This window comes from Gymnodraco acuticeps, unplaced genomic scaffold (assembly GCF_902827175.1).
Source record: "Gymnodraco acuticeps unplaced genomic scaffold, fGymAcu1.1, whole genome shotgun sequence".
Classification (NCBI taxonomy): Eukaryota; Metazoa; Chordata; class Actinopteri; order Perciformes; family Bathydraconidae; genus Gymnodraco; species Gymnodraco acuticeps.
The window spans coordinates 6,352,829-6,380,032 of record NW_022990238.1 but is presented as its reverse complement, the minus strand read 5'-3'; the positions used below and the strand labels follow the sequence as shown (position 1 = coordinate 6,380,032).

At 42.7% G+C, this 27,204-nt stretch overlaps 1 protein-coding gene across 2 annotated transcripts in view; it reads right to left on the bottom strand.

Annotated features, from left to right (window-relative positions):
• Positions 1-27,204, bottom strand: part of cacng2a (calcium channel, voltage-dependent, gamma subunit 2a) — a 58,422-nt gene that overhangs the window by 7,833 nt on the left and 23,385 nt on the right. For both annotated transcript variants that reach the window (XM_034220251.1, XM_034220252.1), the window contains one exon: positions 11,895-11,978. In XM_034220251.1, the coding sequence (XP_034076142.1) occupies positions 11,895-11,978 (84 nt within the window). The remainder of the gene's footprint in view (positions 1-11,894; positions 11,979-27,204) is intronic.

The window sequence follows — 27,204 nt, the reverse complement described above, 5'->3', positions numbered from 1 at the left end:
ATATAACAAGGGTTACCATACGTAACCCAACGTTATATCTCTCACAGGCTCCGCCCTCTACTGGACTCTATGGGTACAGTGGGTGGAGCCGCAATGTATACGCGCACTGTCGTCCAACAACAATATTCCACCCTACTGCCCCTGACCGGCTTTTATGGTCAGCAGCTGCTGCCCCACATTCTCCTTTAACCCGGTTGTAATCGAGGAGAAATCTGGGCTGTGGCTGACAGAGCACACCCTGCTGCGCTTACCTCGCAGAAAGTGTGCTCAAAAAACAGTGCCGGGGGACCCCCCCCCCCGCCCATAGACGGATGGGGAGAGCCCCCTCGGCCCCGAATGGGCTTACTACACGCCTGCCTCCCTGAATCCCTAAGGATAACAGGGAGAGCGTCAGAGCCCACGTCCCACACTCAAACACTGACCCCGCGCAGAGTGTGTGGACTAAAGTGTGGAGGGCTACCCCCCTCCTGCCTCTCGACAGGAGGAGAGTAGTCCTCCAGCCCTGTAAGGGCCCGGTGCGCCCCCCCCCGCCCCTCCCGGGACCCTCAGAAGGCCCGAGAACAGCTAAGGCGCATTACGTCCGGGGAGGGGGTCAGATGCCAACTGACCCACAACCCCCCTCCCCCCTACCAGTCCTGTGTTGCCCCCGCAAGCACAGACGAGGAGAAAGAGCCCGACATGTCCAAGAGATAAAACCTTATGAAGGGGCCTGGTGTCGACCAAGACGCCGCTGTGCATATATCCTCCACACTCACACCGTTGAATAAGGCTGTTGACGCAGCCACAGCCCGTGTGGAGTGTGCACGAACCCCCGTGGGGCAGGCTCTCCCTGCCTGTCCGTAGGCATGTGCAATGCACTCGCAGAGCCAGCCTGCCAGGCGTTTCTTGGACAGAGCTTTCCCGATCACCCCGCCCCCGAAGCACACGAATAGCTGTTCGGTGCGTCTAAGGGCAGCCGTGCACTCCACATAACATGCTAGCGCACGCACCGGGCAGAGGAGGTGCAGTTTAGCCTCCCTGGTCCCACCATGGGGGGGAAGACTAAAACCCCCTAACTGAATAGCCCTTGACCTGAACACACTCCTTACCCCCTAATCCCACCAGGAGCGTCTGCGCTGCGTTGCGCTGCGGCTGCGGCGTTTTTAGCGATCGCGACCACTCTAGTCAATGGGTGCTATTCCACCAGACACGCTGCGCCGCGCTGCGCCGCGGCTCGAAGCGTCCCAGAAGCTCCTCGCCGCTAAAATATAGGATGAATCCTATTTTTGACGCGGCGCAGCGCGGCGCAGGCAGGAAGTGGAATGTTCATCCAACAACTGCGAGGCTGCACACACGACGCTCCGCTTCCGCAACGTTTTGAAGCGCGCCTGGTGGGTTAGGACGCAGGAGGAGGTCGCAGCGCGGCGCAGCCGCAGCGCAGACGCTTCCAGTGGGATCAGGGGGTTAGGCTCTTGGGCACAAAGGAGGGGTTCGGTCTGAGTGTCGCGCCGCTCTGGTCACCCCGAATCTGTAAACAGCTCGGGTGCACCGACAGAGCAGTTAACTCGGACACTCTTTTGGCTGACGTTAAGGCAAGAAGCAAAGCTGTTTTCCACGACAATGCTTTCAGAGAGGAGAGCTCCAGAGGCTCAAACGGCCCCGAGGCCAGAGCCTCGAGCACTAGGGGCAGGTCCCACTGTGGGGTGGAGGTGTGCACTACTGGGCGCAGCCTCCTGACCCCCTGTAAAAACCGCAACACCAGTGGTTGACTAAAGGCTGACCTGCCGCCAAATCCCTCATGGCAGGACGAGATGGCTGCTGCATACACTTTCACTGTTGAATGCGCAAGCCCTCTGTCCACCAGTAACTGTAAGAAGGATAAAATAGAGCCTAACTCACAAGATAGGGGCTCTATTCTCCGTTCCTCACACCATCGCTGGAATCCTAGCCACTTTGGCCTGTAACAGGCTGTGGTGGATCCAGCTCTAGCTGCCTGGATAGACTGAACTCCGTGAAAACACTTCCGCCGCTGAAGAGAAAAGGATGATAGTCAGGAGGTGAGGCCTCCTTTTATACGGTGTGATGCGCGCGCATTCAGGTAGGCCCGCCCAAGGCCGGCTACGTCTATAGAAGTCTCAGTGGGAGAATGCTCGCAGGGTAAGGTAGTACCCATAGAGTCCAGTAGAGGGCGGAGCCTGTGAGAGATATAACCACTTCTTCCCCTTGACCTTCACAGCCCACCAGCTCACCTGTTCCCACTTTCCTCATCAGCTCAAGTCCACTTACTTGCCAGATTGTCAAAGTTACTTAGTTGCCGCTTGACTTTGCTCTCGAGCTGGTTTTAAATCTTGATCTTCCTGGAGTTTGAATTTAGGGTTAATCTTGACCTTTGTAATACTGGAAAATGATATGTTGAGTTTAACCATTATCAATATAGTTGCTAGTTTACTTTACTTTCCAGCACTGCTGGATTGGAAAGCTTGACAGGCAGTCACTTAATGAGTTTTGCAAATACAGAGATTATTCTGACTTTACACAGATTTTTTACATTTATATTTATAGTACAAATGATAGGAAATTGCACCAAAGCTTTACACAAATAAGACAAACACAGATAAGTTAAAGAAAAAACAAAGCTTTACTTAAACTCAGTTCTGATGTATTTATGCGGTTTCCTTCATTATGATTGACACTTTTCTATTTACCAGTACTATCAATGGTTTTCCTTTCAGTAACTGAAAGGAGAACTGGCACACAAGTTTACTTTCTCCCAGATGGAGGAAATCTCATCTTCTTTTATTGAACAATGATTATTGTCAGTATTTGGTTTCCCTTATCCTTATACACATGAGGCGAGGAGTTACGAAGAAAGTAAGAGAGGAAGGGAGGATGAAAGTCAAAATCTAAATAATTTTTTTTTTAAGTCTCTAATAATAGAATCAAAAATCTTTATATTTTCAGGGACAAAACATTTGCATGTTACAAATCATGTGACATCTTAAACCTATGTTAGAGATTCGTTTTCACTTAATATTTTACGTTTGTTTCTCTGCTGATCACAAAAATAAGAATTATGATCTTAACCTACAATTCAAAACGTTAACCATTTGTTTAAAAAAGGTGTGGTTTACCGCATCTGACACAGTATAATATAAGTTATAACACCTGGCAATGTCCATTTATTGGCCTGATAATATAAGAACTGATAATACGCTCATTCCCTTTCTTGTGAATGAGCGTATTATCTGAACATTGAGCGACACATGCTGCATTTTGCCTTCACCCCATGTCTGCCCAGATGGTGCTCCTCCCAGCCTGTCGGGGTCTGCACCAGGACCGCAGCAGCTATAGTAATGTGTTGTGGAGGCCCCGCCAGGCAGCATGCGTGCCAGCCTGCTCCCAGAGACCCAGGGTGTGAGCGGATACTGTGTGTGCTGTATTGATTGGCACGGCTGCAGCTCAGGCTGGTGTCCGAGCGCTGGCACTCTTCAGCGCTGGCTGACAAACTACTTAATGAAACTCAACACCCATAGAGGCCCCATGGCTGGGTTTTTACACCAGCTAGTCCTCCTCACTGTCACGAATGCAACCTGAGTAATAAATAGTCAATATTTAAAATATTACGTGTTATGCACTGCAACTGAGACACCAAGAAAAAAATCACACAAGAGGCGAAAGAGTCAATCCATCAAAGGTGAAATAATTACTCGAGTAAAGGTAGCAATACTACAGTTTCAACTAAAAGTCATGCTTTCAAAACATTACTTCAGTACAAGTACCAAAAGGTAAGTACCGTATTATATTTTTTATCGTATATTTCTGGGTAGCTTAATCCATACAAATACATTGGATGTATGTGATAATTTTTGCTAAATCGAGAAAACAAATAGTTTTTTGGTGCACGACTTCTCTCAAGTTCTGTATACCTTTGCGCTCTGTTATAATTATGGAAAACACAAGGTCACATTTAAACCTATTTGTGATGAACTGCATCTTTTGCCTCAACTTTGCAAACGTTAACAAAGTGACACCACCACACACGTCTACTGTACATGTGAATAAACATGCACAAAGGCATCTCTCTCCACCCTCCTTCCTTCTTTCTTTATCTCTTTTTTCTTTCTTTCTCCCTCTCTTTCTTTCTCTCTGTCGTCCTCACTTTCTCTCCCTCTTCCTTTCATTGACAGGGTTGAGAGGAAATTAGCATTCGCTCTTAATCAGCCTCCCCCAGTCCAGAATGTGCTGATGTGCAGGACAGGGTCATGCTAATCAGGTGCCTCAGCTCCCAGGCACATTGATTTAATACTACAAACGCTTATTAATCCCCTCCACACCTCCGCTTTCTCTTCCTCAATACTGAGCCCTTGCATCGTCCTGACCAAGAGGCTTGTAGCCCCTCAACCCCAACCCCCCCCCCCCCCCCCCCCCCCCTCCGTCAAAACTTTCCTCCAATCAACCTTGGCATCAAACATCCAGGAAAAGTCTCTGGGTGAGGCTGCGGAGTGCATTAAAATGTGTGAAACAACGTGCATAAACAGAGGAAATTAGCTTTGGTGGCTAAAATTCAGAATTTGCAAGAATGCTTACGAAGTGTTCAGCCTGCATCTAAAAGCTTATGTGTCCTGACAACACAGCTCGCAGGCAGAATGCAGTTTGGCTTTGAATTGATTAGAGAATGTATGCACGTCTTACTGGCTGGCACTTATTAACAGTAACAAGAGTGAGAGCTGAGATGTTCATATTTGATGTTTTTAAGACCCTCTGGGAATTCATTAATGAGTTTATTTGTGTCCCATTGTTTGTATTCACAATCTTTTATGTTGCCTTAATTGTTTCATTAAGGCAGTTTCTATGCTGTTCATGCAGTTCCCATAACTTCCAATTGATGTCCACTATTTGTTTTTGAATATTCATTAAAACATCCTACAAGTTACAGAGAACAGGAGCCCCAAATATTAACAAAGATTTATAACGTGAAAATTGATGCCGTATTGTGATAATATTGGCATTGTTGCACTTAAAAATAAGCCCAAAGCATCACAGAATGTAAAGGCCTTAAAATAGTGTAGAGTCAGAGCAGAGAAATACTAACAAAGAGAAGGAATTTCATATTAAATGCTCTAAACCAAAGAGCATACCCACTTGATTTGTCTCACTTGTTTTTTTTATATATTCATGCTGCAAGAAGCCTTCAAACAAACACAAATCAAAGACTAAAGAGAAACAACATTCAAACCTGCCCATCACAAATGATAAATCTCTCGGTTTTGCTTTCTGTATTGATCATGGGAGACCGGTAAAGATGTAAAATCAACACACACTTCAGTTAAAACAACAGACTGAAAATGTTGAGATTTACAAATACTGGAATGTTACTACTGTAACTCAGTACGTAATTACAATGTTTCCCAAATACTTCAACTAGACTACATCCAAGAGGGGAATATTGTACTTTACACTCCATTTCATTTGTCTGACAGCTTTATATATTTTCAATACATTATTCCTACCCTTGCTATTTTGAATATAAATGGTTTTGATAGATTAAGGAATTGTTGGTCCTTTATGTGTTGAGATATTATATTCTTAAACTGTATTGACTATTTCACATCAGGTTGAAACCAGAATGTCACAATGTTTTTTGCACGTTGATACTTTAAGTTCCTCTTGCTATTAATACTTGAATACCTTTACTAAAGTACGTTTTTGAACTCAGGAACCTGACTTGTAGTTGAGTATTTCACTGTGTGATATTAGTACTTTTACTAAAAGGATCTGAATATGTTCTCCACCCCTGGATGTTGAGGATCCCTGCACACGGCTACACCGTTGGATTCCAGTCATCCTCCCGCTGAGCAGTGCTCTGTCATATCAACATAACATCACACACAGACGGGTCAGTGGAACACAGTTAAAGAGCTCCCTCACACTGAAATCACATAACATGACAGGCCTGCTCAGACAATAACATTTCCCTCCACAGAACACATTTCAATTACTGTAATTACCCTCCACTCCACTGTTGATGTCCCCACAGATCACGCCTGATTGTCTGTGTGACAGCAAGAGCTTAGCATGACCGATATCAACGCCACAATAAGCGGTCTGAGCACAGGTTTGATCATTAGAACCACCAATATCAGCGGCCGCGTCACGTTTACGATTAAGTAATCAATCACTTTTACAATCAAATGTTCATTTATATTGCCCAATATCACAAACAAAAAATATGCCTCCAGGGGGCTTTACAATCTGTACAGCATAAGACCCTCTCTATCCTTAGTCCCATGCAGATAATAAGAAAAAAGATCTAAAGTTATTGGAGAAACAAATTAAGGAACCCTAGAGAAACCATTATTCACAATTATTCTGACCATATGTGTATCCTTGAGGTATAACAAACATGTTGATGCTTTTCCTTCACCAAAACACTTTTTTTTTTGTAATATTTAATTAATTTCCGTGTCTGCAATAGCAAACCGTCTTCTTCTTTACTGGCTCTGTTAGCTTAATATATTACATTGGTCGCCCTGGTACGGCAAGCAGCTAAACATCAGAAAAATAGCTTGTAAAGGATGCAGCATACTTGTTCAATAAAAAAACAAAAAATGGGAACCGTCTCATAAGAACATTGCTCTAGTGCTGCCATCGCGCAAAAACTCTACAGGGAACGTTGAGGTATGATCCTCATAAAGCAGCACAATCACCCACAAAGGCATACCAACAACTTGAGCTTGAATAGCAATAAAAGTATTAAAATCAGCTTCTACATTTCACACAAATTCAAGAGTAATCCAGGTCAGTCATCTAGAAATATGCTCAAAGTACAATTACAAAATATTTTGTGGTATAGAGCGGTTGTTTATTTCTTTACATTAAAGCAACTTGAGGTACTCATGCTTTTGATTGAATGTGGATGGGCTTTTTTTTTACCGGCTTTCAACATTACCACTGTTCTTACAAAATATATATTAAAATGTTTTACAATAATTGTGTGAATATTTTAAACAGGACAAAAGCATTACATGTTTCTCTTTCTCTCACAGCTTTGGGAATTTGCAGGCTGTTAGAACTGCTGAATAAATGTGTGCATGTAAAGCGGATCTGAGAGGGTGCAGCCGTCTTTTGATGATGCCCCAGTGACAGCCCAACATTGTATATTCTGATCTCGCTTTAATATGAGGACACACTCTCTCACCTCTGCCTTTTACAAGCTGTGGCGTCTCTATATTCCGCGTTAATAAGATATAAAGTTAGAGTGCTAGCACTCACTCGGTCAACCAGGACAAAAATGATTGGCTTTTAATTTATTGGCCCGTGTCTGTGTGACGTGTGTTTTATGTATCAGTCGATGGATTCCTTATTTGTTGCCTTGGATACCGCTCGAGGAACTGGATGTTCAATGACACTGCGACCGACTGGGACACCTGCCGTTGGGAACACAGGGGCACGAGCTGGATGTTAACTTCCTCGCCTGATATTATTACATTATCCATCTGACAAGCCCATCTCAGGTCATGTGATCACATTAAAGGGATGGTTCAAATTAGTTTGTAGTGAGGTTGTATGAGATACTCATCCATACACTGTGTTTAACCTTCTGTAGAAGATGGCCAGCACATCACCAGTAAGAAGAAAGAGAAAGGAATGTCAGCACCAAATCAAAGCTAAGTACTGCTATGGACGGGGGCAGTAGCCACATGTATTCTTGCCACCGAAAACATGTAATTTCAGTTTATTTGTCTGGTATATTTGGAATATTTCATCTCTTTATTTTACTGCCAGACATCCCCCTTTGAAGTCGTTATCTGGCTTTTTATCTGCTATCACCAAAATCGCTACTAGCAGATCTATCAGAGTCTTCCTTGGAATTAATTGTTTTAATTTACCCAGCAGAATACGGTAGTTGCATCCTGCAACAGAGAACTGTTTGCTAGTTTGTGTTATTGTTTAAAATCACACAATAGTGCATGACAAACTAAAAAAGGAACCGATTGAGGCAGCAGTAGAACAGCAACACCCATGTTCTGTGTTCTGTATTTGTCAATGGTGGCTGGTGGCTTTGAAGAGAGCATAGATAATTGCTTTGGCTATAATACACTTTCCTTCTGCCCCTGTTCACAGCAGTACAATGCTAAGTGCCGTAACTCCTGTCTGCTTCTCCAAACTGTGGACGTGACAACTGCTATCAACTGTATGTATGGTTATACACTGACTATGGGTAAGAAACTCAAACAACCCCACTTCCAAAAAATGATACTTTTAAAGCCCTCTGGTAAGCCACACATACTCAAGTATACAAACTGGTACTAGAGACCATGCAGTGGTGTCACTGCCACCCCCTGCGCTGCCCTACAATACAATAGCCCTGCGTGTCCTGCGCTAGACCCATTGATTTTATTGGGCGACATCAAAGCCAGTTCAGTCCAGCGTCCAGTCTGCCGCGAGGCCTCGGGGTGACACAGGCTGTGACAGGCCTGCCCTTTTGTCAGCAATGTCAGCCAGTACTCTCTGATGAACGCATGCAAACACCAGAGGCAGAGATGAATGCAGGCTCAGGGGCAAAAACACCCAGTAAGGTTTATAACATAGCTAATTCAGGGGGTAAAAATGGCCCCGATACTGCATCGTTATAACGTGCATATTTAAGGATATTAGTATTGACATTGGACACGCTGAAGGGTCAGGGGATTATTTTCAAAGGCCTGGGTCAACAACAACAAAACTGTGGTTTGTGATGTGACACCAGGCAAATACGCAGCCTGAAGCAGCAGAACATTTTGCGGACAGATGCAAGAAACCCCATACCAGCCTAAATAAATACAGGTTGCATCGAATAACTCAGCAGTGAAACTATGGAAGAAAGCTGCACACAATTTTTTTGTTTACACAATTTACTGATAAATGATTGTCATGTATATGGACACTTGATTAATCACATCAGTCATATTTCAGTACATTTGTGAAAAAATGCCAAATATCATCTGTTTCCTGCTTATTTTTATTTAGATGTATTATTTTCTCAAGTTATTGTTTGGTCTATGAAATCTACAAAAAAGGCCACCGCATTTACATACAAACATTTTTGGAAGATAATAAACTAGCAAAACTGTTGACTCCAATGCCTCCATGGTAGATCAGACACATCAAACTCGTCTTACTCCCCTCACATGATTTCCTTCTCTGTATTACAGTGAATTGATGTCTTTCCGTTCAGCATTAGTAGCTTGCATAACAGGGCGTTTTCTTTCCTTCTTTCTTCTCTCTCAGCTGCTTAGCACCCAGTAGAGCAGTGGATGATGGGAGCTCCGACACGGCATGATCTAAAAACCCACTGGCGCTTTAGTGTGCCTCAGCTGGCTTATATAACCCCATGTGGATGTGCAAACTGCCTTGCTATTGGGAGAGCTCATGGAACACACACACACACACACACACACACACACACACACACACACACACACACACACACACACACACACACACACACACACACACACACACACACACACACACACACACACACACACACACACACACACACACACACACACACACACACACACACACACACACACACACACACACACACACACACACACACACACACACACACACACACAGAAGCTACTGATATGTGGTGGATGCGTGTGTGTGTTAGCATAAGGACAGCAGATCAGAGTGTGTGTTTGATGAAGCAAGGGGGGCATGTTTAACAGAATATTTGTGTGATTTCCACTCGGCACCAAATATGTCCCTCCCCCTCTCTACACTGTATTATGACATCACCAGTGTGTCCCCTCGATTTTTTTGACCGGCGAGTTCCCCATTGACGTCACTTCCGCTGGGCCCTTCACCTGAAATGACATAATTTCTGTTGCATAACTATCCCCCTGCTCTCCCAATTCTGCATGTGAAAGCAGAGGCAGCTTTTTTCTGTCCTTGGCCACCCAGAGGCGCCGTGAAACTTCTCATTATGGAAATACCAGGTGTGTGTCCACAAAAGGGAAATTGGCAGATATAAAAATACATCCAGAACCAACCAAGATGTCCTGTGTGACATCTTTATGCACCCTTTTTGAAAATGCTCTGAATCGCCAAGTCTCTCTTTCAATCCAGAGAGAGGACAACAGGAACTAAATGACTCCTGTCATGTAATATTCCGGGTGTGAGGGTGAAGAGAGGCAGAGTGTGAGAGACAGCGATCGAGAGAGGCCTGACCTATATAAGAAGGAGGCTGAAATATTTATGGATGTGAGTGTCCTAATTGGCAAGCCACTGGGAGCACTGCGGCCTTCTCCTCCAATCACAGCCTGTGAAGAGGTTAACACTCACACACACACACGCATGCAAACGAGCGTCTGTGGTCCCAGGCCCGAGTGAGGCCTCTGCCCCACGACCTTGTCATCCCCAGCTGAGAGACACCTCTTTATAAAGACAGATCTGCCTTAGCCAGTGCTCTGGCATTGTTAGAATCATTACCAGAGCTGTTATCATAACCGTCCTCTCTGGCACATATGGATGGGAACAACCGCTCAGAGCGCTAAGTCAAACACAGCCTAATTGGCTGGGCTTAATCTCCAGCACTGTCACGCACTGCTCTGCTCTCTGAGAGGCCTCAATTACTGTCCCTGCTGATGGAGACGAGGAGACGGACACTTTTTGACTTCTAGTTTAAAACCACTGCAGGCTAGAGCAGGGTGGGGGAGGAACAGAGAAGGAGGATGAGGAGGAAGGGGTGTCCCACATCAGGGGTCAGCAAGGAGTTGGCAACTAATGTGGCAAATAATCACATTTAATAAAGAAATCCATTTACTTCACCAATTGTATACATCAAGTTGAGATTTTAGGTGTTGGCAAGTTCTAAAAAAAAGTATAAAGCCTTTAGTGACGGCATACTTGCTCTTCCCTAGGGTAATCTTTGCAAAATGACAGGGGGCAAAGAGCCAGTTAATAAACAAACATACATAATTTTTACTCAATTAATGTTAACCCATTAAACAACTTATTATACTGGGACTTTGAGTGATGACTGGAATACGCTATTTAGAAGAAATATTACAATCTTAAATGTGTCCATGAAAACGTAGAAATATTGATATGATCCACCAACAAATGTGGACTAATGCTCTCCAAAAAGTTTCGCTATCAAAGCTGATTGCCAAAACATATGTCCTCACAACAAAGAGGACAGCAAAACTGAAGAATTTCAGTAATTATCCAAAAAAAAGTTGAGTTGCTCAAGTAAAAGTAGATTTATTTCAAATACATAAATCTCAATTTTAAGTATTTGTACCTGATTATTATCTGTATTACTGAAAGTTACACATTGCTGGAACAGAGCTATAACCATAGAAACGTGTCGTTCCTACACTGTGTCTAAATGTCTCGATCACATTAACTGGCCAATCAGAAGAGAGTAATGAGCAAACGATAGTGAACAGTACATCACAAGCTCAGAGTCATTGTCGTGATTTTTAGGATTAGCAGGCAAATGAGCTCGACAAGCATCTCTGTCTTGCTTGCACAAAGGGAAAGAGAGCAGAAATCAATGGGCTGTGTTTACAGGGTACACAGCCGACTGTAACACTGCACGTTATGTTACACACAGCCAAGCAGTAAAAACAGACGAACTGCTTGGCAGGACTCAGCCTGGCCGGCTCGTGCTAAGAGAAAGCAGAGACAGCCATGACACACGGGCCAAAGGCAGTTCTACTAGCACTGTGCTGCAGTCTGAGACAGAGCAAAAGAAAGTGGGGCAGATTTAAAAAAATATTCAAAATATCTTGCATTGGGGTGAAAAGCCTAGAGTGATTTATTGTAATGTTTAAACACTTGAACAGAAAAATACTGTCAATCTAATTTGTGAACAGGGTTTCTGCGTGTGAAAATAGGGAATACTCAAAAATACTCACGTAAGAAGTACTCAGATGTGTCCGCTTGGTAATCTGTTTCCTCAGGAAAGTGGTCTATCTGTTTACACATCCCTTTTAAGTTTCCTGTGGAGAGAAACAGAAACACAGTTCAGTTGAGTTCATACAAGAAGACATGAACTAGACAAACAGCCAAGATGCAAAACCTTTTAGTATCTCACAAAACATTTTTCCAAAGCACAATTCCTCCGATGTGATGAACATTTGAAAAACTCGAAATATTGATCTAGTATCTCAAAATACATCATTTCTCAAAATAATGACATCATCATGCTATTTTGAGATACTATGTTGTGTGTTTAAGATGCTAAGTCATTATTTTGAGAAAGTTTATTATAATAATGACTTATAGGATGTGTTTTAGTCTTATTTTTGTCTCTACTGGGCTTCCATACTTTTGTTTTTCTTTAATTGTCATCAAAGATAGTGTCAAAACTGTTTTCATAGAGGACTCTTTTTGTCTGGTCATGGCTCTCATAGTGACTCTTCAGAAAGCAGACCTGAGCTCCCGGCAGCAGGTGGCGGCTTGTAAACAAGGGCAGCGCAGCTGGTGAGACCTGGAGCCGCTCCAACTGCTGTGCACGGAAACCTCGTCTCTTAATGCTTGTTCATTTGGCTGACACCTCGCCGTCCGGCTACTTTGTCCATCCAGGAAGCTGCATGCCGACTTTCCTTTCTCTCCCAATTCCCCCTGTCTGCCCTCTACTATTTTCAGCCTCTCAGTATAGTTTTGGCATTGATGAGGTCAATCAAGGTGGCATGGCGGGGGAGGCGCCCATAAGGCGTCCATTACGGCGACCTGCTGCTGCTTTGAGAAGGCAGATGCCTGGGCGTTTGATTGGGCCAGATTAGCGTTTCATTAACTTCTTCATCTCCTCTCCCTCCAGTGTCCCTCTAATTAGGTGAACAGGTGTTGGTTACCATGGTGCCAGGTGTTGACGAGGAGGTTTTGGCAGTGAGGCATGATGGGCACAGCAGGGTGCGGTTATTACTTTGTGAACGGCCCACAAACAGCGGAAAGAGGGGGGACCCCCTGGTGTTGACCACTCAGACATTAGAGAGAGTGTCACCTGGAAAAAAGGGCCATCAAAGCGGCCTCGATCTGCTCTCACACCTGCGTACAGTTTTTGTGTCGCAGCTACCTGCGGTTATGCAGCCGCCGCCATCTGTTCAGAGACTCGTACGTGGACAGATGTTTGTTTTGATTGTCTCAATGTCATTTTGACAGTTTCCATCCAAATAGGGCAAACATATTTAATGGAAAAGTGCATTTTAGTTGCATGTATGAATTTCACAGAGTTACAATCTCCTTATCTGGTGAACACTCGAGGATATTCAAATAGGGGTTAAAAGGATTTGGAACAGATTTCAAAGGGTGGGAAACCAGTCAACGATTTTTCTATATCTTGATCGTAAGAACGCAAACATCAGAAGATTCAGTCAAGTTGCAGGAAATTTTTTTAGGGACTTGGGATCTCATAAAAACTCATAAAAAGACTTATTGACGTATTGCACAAGACATTAAACAAGCACTCCTGATGTTGCCATAATTCCACAAGCGTATCCAGTTGTTCTACTTTCATCATGGCTTGGGAATAAGTACGCTTCCCAACCATTTGATGTTGCCGGTTTCTTGTCAAATTTCCATCGCTGTAACTTTGTTTCTTAACCCCTCAGACTGCATGACCATTTGGGTCACACTTGTCGATCAGAGGGCTAATTTGACCTTAAAATATGACTAAATGTCTTCTCATATCAGGCCAGCATTACCACTCCATAAAGATCTACTGTAGAAGTTGTAGAAGTCGAGGTCAAAGCCAAATTCAAAAACGGCAGGTTGTGCCTGTGCTGGTAGGAAGGAGGTAGGATACATAGAGGTAGGGCAGGGAACAGAAAGCTTTTGAAGGACAGAGAGGGTATGGTGTGGAAGGGGGAATACATCAAGTTTGAGTGTCACAGTTCAGGCCTCAGTAATTGCTGAGCCATGAAAAAGCCCTCCAGAGTTTAACGGACCTGCATAGTTTTGAACTCAGATATATGATGTAAAGCTCCTCTTTCAGCAGCGGACTGGAGATTAGAGAATTGGGCCCGTTCCAATCAGCTGGAAGGTTGATCTCTGTTAACTAACGCGGTAGCATAAAGCTCAAAGTAATCCTCAGAAGCTTTAGTGGAGATGCTCGGCAGCTAGCTGTAGCACGCCGGCTTTCAGATTTGAGCTGTTGCATACTGTAGGTGTAACCCCGCCACCTCCTGCAACTACTCCCCCAGGCTGCTGCTGGAAATAACAATATGTTCAACATGCCCGCTTAAATAAGCTCTGAATAAGTTGTATTTCCAGGAGGGGAGAACTCTTGTGTGCCGCCTTTCAGAGCATATTTCACTGAAAGATGACTTGTGTTTACATACGACTACGTTGCACTCTGCCAGTGGAGCTGTCTGAGCAAACTAGCAGCAGCAGTAGCAACCCACAGAGCACCATGTGTGTGTCTTAACAACGTTATCAAGTGGGTGTAAGATTTGGTTTGCAGCTGGCCGTCCCATCCGCAGATTTGTAATAGCAGCTGTGGAGAGTGGCCTATTGGGGGAACCACTTCAATTAGCGTGCTGAAAGATTGATGTGACACTTAACCGCTCCAAACGGTCCTTTTCTTGTAAGACATGTAAACTCAGCAGGCTGGTAAATGTTTTATAATGGCATTTTCATTTCAGAGACCTCCCCACGTGAGCGCGAGCGCAGGGCCGAGGCGTGGAGAGAGCTGTCTGGCCATTACGAGCTTCGGCAGGGGGACGGCTGCTGAATGGAAAGGTGTTGCCGGAGGCTCAGGTGTGTAGTGGGTCAAAACACTTATCACATAAAGAGAAACACCTGTATTCACTGAGCAACACTTTCAGCACTGGATTACTAAGAAGGCATCAGGTGTCTAAAATCCCAAGCAAACTGTGACTTGCTTTTTTTCAGTTTCAAATGTACCTGAATTAAACTGGATAAAAGGGCAAGGTAGCAACATTCAAAAGTGATTTAAAGATCCCAAATGATTTATAAGGGTCTCTCAATATGTCCAAGGATTAGGGCTGCTCAATTAATCGTATTTTAATCGCGATTACGATTATGGCTTGCAACGATTACAAAAACAACGTAATCGAAATAAAACTATTATTTTTTTATTATTATTATTTTTTCAGTTGAATTATACTTAAAGTTCAGGGTAATCAACTGTTAAAAACATACTGTTCACATTTTTTTTCTCCAATAAATGGATGTTTTCAAAGTCAATGAATAATCGCATTTAATAATCGCAATTACAATTATTGACCCAAATAATCGAGATTACAGTATGATTTTTGCCATAATCGAGCAGCCCTACCAAGGATGTTAAGACATTTCCCTAAAAAGCGCAAACATCATGCCTCATGGCAGTGCCAGAGAAAAAGTCACACTTCCCCAAAAGTCAGTAGGATTCATCCTCTAAGGATCATCTGTACAAAAAGTTAATAACAATTTGTCAGATAGTAGTTTAGAAATACCAAATATTTCACATTTCACAAGGGGTGGAGAGAACAACCAACCATTGTATGACGCTTCATTTGAAAAGGTGATGAAAGCATACTGTTCATACATTTTGGAATAAAAACTGGCCTTTTATCTTGGCCTGAGAGGAAAAAGTAAATTGCAGCTAAGTAGGAAGGTAATACTGTGAGTTTTGAATATTAATATGCAAGAAGGCAAAGCTTTTTGTGAATTTTTCAGCATTTAATAATGAACTAACAAGGTGGAAACACGTTTTCCCTGACTTTGAGGGCGGTGAGTCAAGCCTATTTGTGTAGCCTTTAATCACTGTTAGAGTCTCGAAGGGCTTCAGATAATTAAGCCAAACACAACAAATGAAAAATGAAACCCCTCCAAACTCGACACCCTCGTTGAGATCAAGGTTTAAGGATTTTGCTGAAACCCAGATGGTAAGTGTTGCATGCTCAGCCTGACTGATGTGGTAATCATTTATAGAGCCGCCATTAAAGGTGGAGGTTGTCTGAGATCTCCTGCTGAGATCACCAAGCCCCCTTGGACCCTCGTGTTGGATCAGACCATGTGTATGAGCCTGTGTTCAAGAGGAGGGTGTGTGCCTTTCAAGATTTACTCAATCAGCCCCGTCATCGCTGGCCACTGTGCCCCCCACATGAGCTATGTGCTAACCCCGTGCCCCCTGCGTCCCCTCACGTCCTCTGCAGCCATAAAGCACTTCATTACCATCAAGCCTGGAGAGACAGAGAAGCACTCAAGAGTGGAGTGCAGTATATAGAAGGGGGTTGTTGTGGAGAAAAGAAGAAGGGGAGGGTGGTGGGTGGATATAGATTTATAGAGGCTTCGGATCCACTTCTGAGGGACCCGGGGTTTATCCGGTCAGCTTCAAGCCCATTTTCACAAACACACAAGGTACCACGAGGTAAGGTTTCTCCTGGCTCCATGACGTGGCTGCTGTTTTGCTCTTATTCATGCTTTAAAAAAAAGAACCTTTCCTTTCTCTGGGCTGAGGGTCATGAATAGGTGCAGGGCTTTGGAGCCGCTCCAGCTGAGGCAGAGCCCGGCACAACATGGAAGCATTCCAGTATTTAGGTATTGGCTGGTTTGTTATGCAGGTGAGAAGGTTTTTCTTATGGTAGTGATACTAAAGCACAGTCTTTGGCTCCTGGTTATCAGACAGGAAGAAGGAACATAAACCCTCTTGTTCTCTTTTCCAAGATGGAAATATCTGGCCTGGGTAAGGGTATGATCAATGTTTTTGTGATTTTGTTACCTAAACCTTTCTGCGACATGATACTAGCTGACGTTCGTGTTATAAGGTGCAAACCTTCTAGTCAAGATACACCAAAGGCCACTTAACCTGCAATATATGTTGAGAATGAGATCCCAATAATGTGAGAATGCTTTTTAATCAGCAGAATTATAGTAACAGATGGTTGCTGTCCCTGGTCCTGACACTCAAAGGTATATCGCCTCATTAAGCAGACCCGTCCAATGTGTTTACCTGTATTAAATGATGTGCAAATGACACCAGGGTGGTACAAGATAACCACACTCACCTAAACACACATTTGGAAACTTCTGTAACTCTCTAAAACTGCCAATCATGTCCACCTAACACAGCTGTTGGAGTGTGTTGGTAAGTGCAGTGTTTTTTGTGTGTACAACCAATTCTAACAGAACACCTTTAAGAAAAGATTGCTGAAAATGTGTGGTGTTATCTCCATGTTAAAACAATTATCATGTCTCCCCCCTCTCTCTATGACAGTCAGGTTGTGTGTTTAGAATGATGATCCCCTGTCAGTAAGACACTAGTTCTAGTTTCAGCTCGCCTTGATTATCACTCTCCATTAGGCTACAGTAAATAAATAAATGCAAATGCAGCATAAAGTCTCCTATTCAATATTGAGACAAGGCAAAGCTTTCCGAATTACAAAGTTAATTTAAAGAATGTAAACATTGTTACTGGAAATAAAGTTATGTCAATTTTAAATGTGCATGGCCATCCATCACCCAAACCTTTAACCCAAAGGAAACTGAACTACGACCTTGGATGAAAATACTTTAAATAACAAAAAAAGAAGGCTGGACCAGAATTCAAAAGGAGTAGCCATGGATTTAAATATACAACACATAATAACCAAATCAAATACAAGCATGGATTACTGACAGATTTTTAGAAATAATCTAAATCTGGCGTAAACCTTTCCACATATGCTGCTATTGCACTTGTGCGGACACTGTCACAGTCCCTTGTCTCCACATTATATTCACATTGGCTCTCATCACACTGCCCATAATCTTCAGGTAGGAGAAGTATCGGAGCCGGACGGATCCTTCCTGGACGCCCGAGGAGAGAGACCTCCCGGTCGGCCTGCCCACGCACAAATCCCTCAAAACAGCGAATCAAACATGATCACAGCTGCCACAGCGATGCAGACAGAGACAAAGGTTTGATGAGACACAAACACGGAGGAGGTGCATGATGGGAGGGGGAGGGTGCAGGGGGGTCAGGTGGACTCTTGACTGAGTAGGAGGTGCCGTTTAAAAAGAGTTAGAGAGAGAGAGATGTAAGCCCACTTCTGATTTGTCAGTGGGCGGCATTCTCAAAAACTTTCCAGGCAGCCACCGAGTGCGTCAGCATCCAGAAATCCCCCCTCCCCCCTGCTCCCCTCCCCCACATCCTCCTCCTCCATCCTCAGTCCCTACGGCAGCCGTTGCCATGTGGACATCAGAACCGTTCTCTTTGGTTGCCATGGATATAGCTATCTGGGATAGGAGAGGATCTCATGAGGTGTCTCTAACCCCTGGACACACAGCGGCTTCAGTGACACAGCAGGCAGCGTTAGTCAGCTGCTGTTACAGTACCAGACAGCACTGCTGGTATGTAACTACACTCACTCAAGGACTGTACATGGACCTTGGTAAAACAATTGTTTTTATTATTTATCTCCTGCTACTATATATTTTTACGTCACCACATTTCAGCGGTGAATATTATACAATTCCCTTATTTAATTGAATTTGTTACTTTTCGATAGTTTAATTGTTACAAAGATAATTGATAATGCTCCCATGAATAAATATCGAAATAATAACCACCAGTGACGTTTTAAGTATCAAGCTCAAGTACGTTCTCTACTTTTTTTCATCTTTTTACATGTTCTTAAAGGTGGGGTAGGTAAGTTTCAGAAACCGTCTCGAGTGCACTAAAATTTGAAAGTACACAGCCGAAAAGAATCCGCCCCTTCCTTCAGACTTCCTTACAGAGCACCTCCTCCAACACACATGAACGCGCACATGACGTCAGCAGACTGGTGGAAGTGGCCGCCTGTTGCTGGCGAGTCATTGAAGTACTGCTGCAATGCACGCCCAATGACGGCACGCCCAATGAGGGCACGAGATACATTTGTGCGTGCACGAGATGGAAGGCTGACGACCCGTCCGTAATAACAGACAGGGCGGCAATCCAATTGGTTGTACTTTTTACAGTACTACGGCTTCCACAGATGACATTTTATGGATTTTTTAATGGATTTTTTGTCAAAGCACTTAAGATATTCATTGCTATCGGGATGTTAAGAGCATTCCATGGAATATAACAAAAAGTGTATCTCGAGCCGGTTTCTGAAACTTACCTACCCCACCTTTAAGTCCAGCACCTTGTTTTTATCGTTTAGCGTGTGTGTGTGCATTTGTAAATACAAAATCAGAGTTTCACTATGAAACTGTCCTGTAGCCTATATATAGTATAGCCCAGTGGTTCTCAAATGGGGGTACGCAGACCCCTAGGGGTACGTTGGAGTACTGCAGGGGGTACGTGAGATTTATTTAATGTTAATGAAAAAAACAAACATAATTAATGTATTTGAACAAACTACTAATAGTAGATTAACTACTTTATTCAAAGGTTTACAGTCATTCTGGATAATAAAATGGGAAAAATAAACAGGGTGCTCTCTTTTCCTCTCCCTCTCCTGAAAGCCCGTCAGTCTCGTGCAGCTCGCTGAACCTGTAATAAGTGACCCAACAGTAAAGAATAAATATATTTATAACTAGTTTAGCTTGTTCCAGAGTAGATAAACTAGCTAAGTGTGTTAGGTCTAACTCTTAGTGATATGATCTCTGATCTCTCTCTCGCGTCCGGTTAGACTTCACTCGCGTTTATGTCCAAATCTATCAGATCTAGCTAGTTTTAGTTAATTATATGACTGCCTGCTTATCGATGGACCTAAACAATAAGCGTTGCTTGGCAACGGCGTGTGGCCGCAAAGTATAGCGCAGCATTATGCATAGGCTTATGTTTATATGAGGGGTCAAAATCCCATGCTCATAAAATACTCATATACTTTTTTCTCTTCATTCCCCACGGTCCAAAATAAATAAACAAATAAATATACCAATTTTAGGAAAAGTAACAAAGTTTAAGCAGTGTGGGTTTTATATTAACAGAGTTACACATATTTCAAAACGCGAAGTGTAATAACTGCAGTTTGCCTCCCTGTCACCGAGAATGACAAAGATCCTCAGCACAAGCCCATGTTTCTCACTAAATTGTAAGTACAACTTATTAAAAAGATCAGTTCAATGCAAGTAATGTCGTCTTAGTGTTTACATGATGTTAAAATTGGTTTGTAAACATTTGAAATGTAGCATTTAAGTGTTTCTCAGTTACAAGGTTGTTGTGTTAATAAATCAGACACTGATGGTGCAAATTGTTTTTGCGCTGATCAGGGGGTACTTGGCTGAATTTTTTTTTTCAAAGGGGGTACATTATTGAAAAAAGTTTGAGAACCACTGGTATAGCCTATACAAAATATCAACTAATAAATTACAATGTTTTATGATGTAAGTAGTCCTTTAACTGCACTTGTACAGGCTGCAACATGGGGATCCTTACACATTAATACATCATTAAATATAATTAAATCATTAATGTTAATATGTATTATTGTGAGAAATGCCATTCTGCATAATGAGTACTTTTTTGTGGTTCACATGTATCTTTATGCTAATACTTTTACCTAGCTACTTTTTCGAAGGCAGGGGTTTCATTTGTATCAGAATATTCAATAACGACATTATTACTGTCACTTAAGTCAAAGATCTGCGTACATCTTCCACCCCTGCATCTAGCGATAGCTCCACACAGCAACCTGTCAGGTGTGCCCTCGTCCTTTCAGGTCAAACACATAAACGGGATTACAGCACGGAGCAGCCAATGGAAAGAGATATATTGCATGCACGGGTCATTTAACTGCACACATGAACACAAATGGCCTCCTCCGGTCTGCTGTTGCAGCACTCCCATGTGCATGCATGTATAGGTATGTGTGTATGAATCCCCAGTGGATGAAAAGGTAATGGGTTCACGCGTGTTACTCGCTGACATCTTCTCCCCCCTAATGAACAGCCGCCCCAGCAGCAGTGACAAGAGCCCTAATCGCCTTATTCATCTTCATAATCACACCTTATTCATTCTTATAATCACTATATTCATCTTGGTAATGACCCCGCTAAGGCAGGGGAGGCCTACGCCCCCACACACACACACACACACACACACACACACACCACACACACACACACACACACACACACACACACACACACACACACACACACACACACACACACACACACACACACACACACACACACACACACACACACACACACACACACACACACACACACACACACACACACACACACACACACACACACACACACACACACACACACACACACACACACACACACACACACACACACACACACACAGCATCTCTGAACTCTGGCTCTGAAAACATGTCAGTGCTGCATGATAAAAGTTGTGTGAAGACTTAAAGACACGGTCAAATGACAGTTAGAACATATTTAGCGTGACATATCTAAAAGTGTAACATAATGCAGACAGGGTATCATTTCAGAGAAGCATCCAATCAAATTGCTCAGCGATTTGAAAATAGACTACACTCCACAGCCCTCTATGAAGGCCTGTTTGCTTCCACCTGCTAGAACAGGAAGTAGAGGAGGCACAAATTAGGACATTTTAGTCAGTTAGACTGCAATAATTCCCTTTTAAAAAGTAAATGCGGCAAACTGACATTTCTTTCACTAGAACTATTAACTTCCTGTATATTTTAAAAGAGGGAATGCATCTGGTTAAGTGGATTGACATCTGCTGCTTGTGATGACCATTTGCCTGCTTTTTACAAATTATCTGACCAGTTTTAAAACACAACGTTCAATATGAAGAACAAAGGGAGCTCGAATACCATTGGAGACTTTCTTTTATACTTTCTTAAATATAATCTTCTCATACAGCTAAACTGCAATTATGATTAGGGAATTCCGGTTAGTCGTCCGTTATGGTCATTTTTAGCTTATTACATGTCAGAAACCAAAAAATGCTCACTTTTTTAAATGTATGGCAAGTACAATAACTTGCCTTGAAATCTTTGAAAAGTACTTTTCTATAACATTAAATATTTATAACTAAATAAACAACCATGAAAACACCTTTATGTATTATTTATAAAGAGTTTAACATTGAAACTCTTATTTCATTGTGTCTTTATCGCTGCAAAGGAAAATACAATATTAGCAGCTTTGCAAATAAAGAAGCCTCTTGCGGCTGTGAAGAAGTTGGCAGGTATAAGCGAGCAGCTGCAGCTGTAGGTTATGTGGGAGGCAGACTAATGGAGGCAGCGAGGTGCCGTCAGGTTTCGGCTCGTTGGAGGATGACTGACAGATGTTAGACAGTCATTTGACCTCCCGCGGCTCGGCTCTGAGCACTTTCCAAACAAAGCCGTTTCTTTTTGCCCTGAACGCTGGGATGTCCGCACCACATGTCTGTGGGTCTGTTTACTCCTGAGATGATGTGCTGATGGAGAATACATAGAAAAGGAGGAGGAGATAACCTGTTATCGGCCACCAAAGGAGCAGCGAACCTGTTGGGAGTCCAGAAAGCTCTCCTTCATACTCGTTTCACCCCACTGCTTTCTCGACTCCTCTCTCCGAATCATTCCTTATTTATAGCCTCTTGCTTTTATACTGTTTCAGGGATTTTCCACTAAAGGAACTTCAGTGTTTCAGTGAAATACAGTGTTTCCACTGTATTTCCCTCCACTTTCAGAGCGAGCTACTGAACCTTAACTGCTCAGGAGGTGGAACTAAATTATGTACCAGTATCAGGTACTCAACCACAGTCCATTTGAAACATAGCATTTAATAACGCAGGAAATGTTTGGATTAGCATTACAATGACATTGCTTTTAATAAACGATATCTTTATTCCTAGTATCCAGCCTGCATGTTATGCTGCATTGATATTTATTTAAAAGACTCTCCTCCCGGAAGGATGAAGACAGCATCAGCCAAAACAAAACATTTGTTTAATGTGTTACATTTTTAAATGATTAAGCTTTTGAGACGGGAGCAGAGGATGAAATCAGGAAGTGTTTAAAAAAGAGCCACAAGCTCTGCACAGGAAGGGTGGATATGTCCATAAACCCTAGACTTAAAAGAATACCTGTCCAGTATTGAACCCTATCTTTTTTGCTTCTGTTCTTTACAGGCCTTCTCTCTGCTATGATATACCGACACAAGATGTGCAGCATCACCCTCAGCTGCTGTCAGAGGGAGTGGGAGGGATCTCGCCTGCTTGTGGTCCGTCTGAGTGTCTTAGTTGAGAGGTGTGGACACACTCGGACATGAGAGGTCACGGTGCGGGGTAGGAACAGTGATGATGGGGCAGGATGAGGTTTCACAGATCCAGGAACAGGGAACCAGTGAGTCACTGGTGTCACAGCAGCGTGCGTCACAGCCTTCTGGTCGTCTGGGGTGAGAGCTGTCCGCTTCTCAGAAGAGTCCCTGAGAAGCAGCACCCACGGAGAGAGGCATTCCCAGAACGGAGGCCAAGTAAACACCTCATGCTTATTACAGCTACTGCAAAAGCAACACCTCACCTACGCCCATCACAATCATGTAATCAGCAGCGCAGGAGGAAACTGGTTTGCTTCTAGTTGTGATCCAGCACTAGAAACATGAACAACCTTATTTAAAACAGCTGTGTGGCATCCACTAGCCAAACCTGGAGTATGGCTTTGTCCAAAATCAACTGAGAAACCATATTTGGAAGCAGCACGAACACATGCACGGTCAATTTAAGTGGCGCAAGATGGGTGCAGTTCTGAAAGCAAAGTAAAGTGAGTTATAAAGGAATTGACTCATATGATAGACAACTCGAGGAAAAAGTTTAACTTCTCCATGATAAAATGTTTGTTAACACTAACACTGACCAATAACATTCAAGGTTGCTTCCCAGAATACAAAGTTATGATGCAAAAGCAGAGTTTGAACTAGTTCACACTGACTCATCCACGGGGTGGTGTCAACCAAAATAATAAATGATAATGTGACCACAGAGAGATGTCAATTAAACAACTCATCATTTGTACTGCTTTGTCTGCTTTTCAAGTCTATTCTACATCAGTCAGTCGAACCCATCTCTGCTAAAAAAGAGAATTGTGTGAAAGCCTTGTGACATCTTTACGTGTCAACAAACATGGAGGTGCTTTTGTGTCTCCTGTTTTGCTGCTGTTTCTTCTAAACCAAAGTGGAATCCTAATCCTGTCGGTGGACATGTCCTTTGGAAGATTTGACCACATTTCTTTTACCACTTTCCGCCCATATTCTCAAAGTGTAAAGGGGCCTTTAGGGTCCAGAGAAAGACAGAGTGCAGTCAGTAACAATGTGGGCTCTGTTGGCCAAGGTGAGGAAAAACACAAGTAATGCTTTGTAAAGTCTCTGGCTGTGCCGGAGAAAGGGCTGTAAGACAGAGCTGAACCGACCATCAGGTGGACTCGCTGTGCGCTGTAGGATCTAAAGCGTACTCTCAGCAGGACTGAGCTGAGTCCTGCCTGCAGCACAGCACCACACTCCACCTAATCCCTCAGACCTTAATTATTGGACCGGCATGAACTTAAAGCTTCATCCAGTGAAATCCACAGTAACCTGCTGCCATTCTGGGATATACCATTTACAAATGGTAGATCATGATTCTTACATTTTTCAATTGTTTCAATGTTTGACAAATGATGTTCAGTGTAGTTAAATGTGAAAATGCTAAATTCTACTTTGCTAATTAGTTCATTTTATTTTATACACACAAAACATTAATTGAGGTGAATGCCATGAAAATAGGCCTGCACGATTTGAATTAATTTGGCAGTTTTCTACGTCCAACCATTTTCCTAAATGTCCATTTAAACCTCCCAAAGCCCAATCTTTGAACGTTAAATTATCTCCAATTTAGGATAATTACAGATCTACGCTAATTCAGCTCAAACTAAACACCTCAACTTTCACCTTCAAACTACACTTACACATTTTCGGTGTACTCTAATAACGTGACATATTCTGTATTTCTGAGTTGTGTATTCTACTCTCAAACTCAGATTTCAAATTCAGCCTTAGCCAAAAACAAATGATATCTGGAGATGAGGTTGTTACTGTGAGGTGGAACAGCAAGAGAACATGAGGACAATGACTACAGAAGATGTTATAAATAAATAAATGTTTACATGCATCCTTGGTTCAGGATGTAGCATGCGAGTAAAAGTCTCTCAGAAGGTTGTCAGTATATTCCAGGTTCAGGTCTACATCAGCTCTCTGGACACACCCTCTATCCTCCTCACCAACAACACATCAATCTAGGTCTGTTTTCTAACTTCTTCATTTGTATCACTTAAGGACAGTTGAAGCTAATAACATAGCTGTTATCAAATGTTGTGTTGCATATCGAAGGTTATATACTGTATGTGTTTTTCATCCGAGCAGGAGAACAGAGCATCCTTCAAACTCTCTCACCTCCGGTTTATTTCCACAACCTGGAAAACATCAGACTCATTTCTGCTCAGTTTAATAAACTGGCAGCAGCACTGAGCTGGATTGTTCGCCTCTCTGCGCTGGTGATGATGAAGTTGTAGCTGAACCTCATTCGCAGTGATGAAATCCTAAATGATTTGACCCCCACTCGCGGCCTTTCCTAAGATTTACAACACACAGCCTGGATGTGAGCTCATGATATCAGCGCAAAATCTGCACAGTGAGCAGGGCGAGACGGTTCCCTGGTGTCATAAATTCCCTCTTAAAACAGCTTCACATTGATCTTATGAACGTGCAGCGCTCTTATTTAAATCAACTAGATTCCCAAACGCCGTTAATAACAGTGGGAACACTTGAGGACAGATCTAAAGGAGGAAGGGGGGGTGGACTTTTACAGGCGACTATAAAAGATCACAAATCAAAGGCTGTCGATGCAGCTGTTTCACTAGATTATAACGATAACAGTGAGGAGAGATGATGGAGAGAGTTGCAAGAATACAACAGCATGAAGAGGAAGATGAACTATTTACTGTGAGTTATCGATATGTGATCATTTTCCTGTAGCTAAGTGTTTCGTCTGTGTTATGTATCTGAAACAGTGCTAGATTCCACAGATATAATGACTTGTTGCAAGCTCATTTGGATTAAGTTGTCGTTTTTTTTAAACGTATTTAAACTAAATTGCATTCCATTATATCCCGATGATTACCAAAGGCCCGCGTCTTGAAGTTCAGGCCCCCTGTCAAAGTGTCCTTGAGCTCGACACTGAACCATCAACCCGTTTACTCTGTGTAAATCACTAAATAAAGTGCAAATTAAAATGTAATGGAAATGGAAATGAAGAGAGGAAAATATACTAGAAGTCAAAGAGGGCAAACTATCAAAGACAATAGGGCACGATTAGTACTACGGTCAAATAGTATGTCTTCGTAGCTGATGGCATCTTAAACACAACACATAAGAGAGTTATTTTTACATGAAATGACCAAACAAATGTATACTCAAAGAAGGAGGAGTAGCTCGATGTTGTAATAACATCACAGTACTTAACAAATTCACTTCACATTCCAACACTGCATACAGATGATTGAAAATGGGATTGCTTCTAATTTGGATGTGTTTAACTTTTCTAACCTTGAGAAGGAGGCAAGATGGAGTCTTTATTCAACATTTACTCTAGATTTATCCAGCATAATATGTATATATTATCCCCTATTATACTATTTTTCAAAAATATATCATGTCTCAGATATATACAAAACATGTCTTTGAAGTGTTTGGCTCGAAATACCAAACAGATCATTGTAGCATCCCATAATCCCCTCTGTTTCAGCCCTGTTTCAGAAGTGCTGATTCTATGTCTTTCACTTTAAATGCAAATAAACTGCTAGGTTGGTTTTCTTATGTTTAAACATTTCTAAAGTTAATTTAGTTCCATAACATGATATACAATGCTTATCGATTCTTCCTACAAAAAGTTTCAAATGGTTAAGATCATGGTGAAAGCAATAACTTGAAAAAGTATAGGCTTATTTTCCCTTAATGCTTACTTTCGAAATGGGTAAAATAGATTAGTAATCCGGTTATATTATCAGTTACTGTAAAGAGCTGTTTTAAATGTGAATGCCTTATTAGCATGTTCTGTAATCTCTAACTAAATAATGATCAGGCCTGTAGTGCGGGCTGACTCACTCTTGTACCTGATCACCCTTCCAGCCAGTTAAATGCACTATAGTGCAACACACACACACACACACACACACACACACACACACACACACACACACACACACACACACACACACACACACACACACACACACACACACACACACACACACACACACACACACACACACACACACACACACACACACA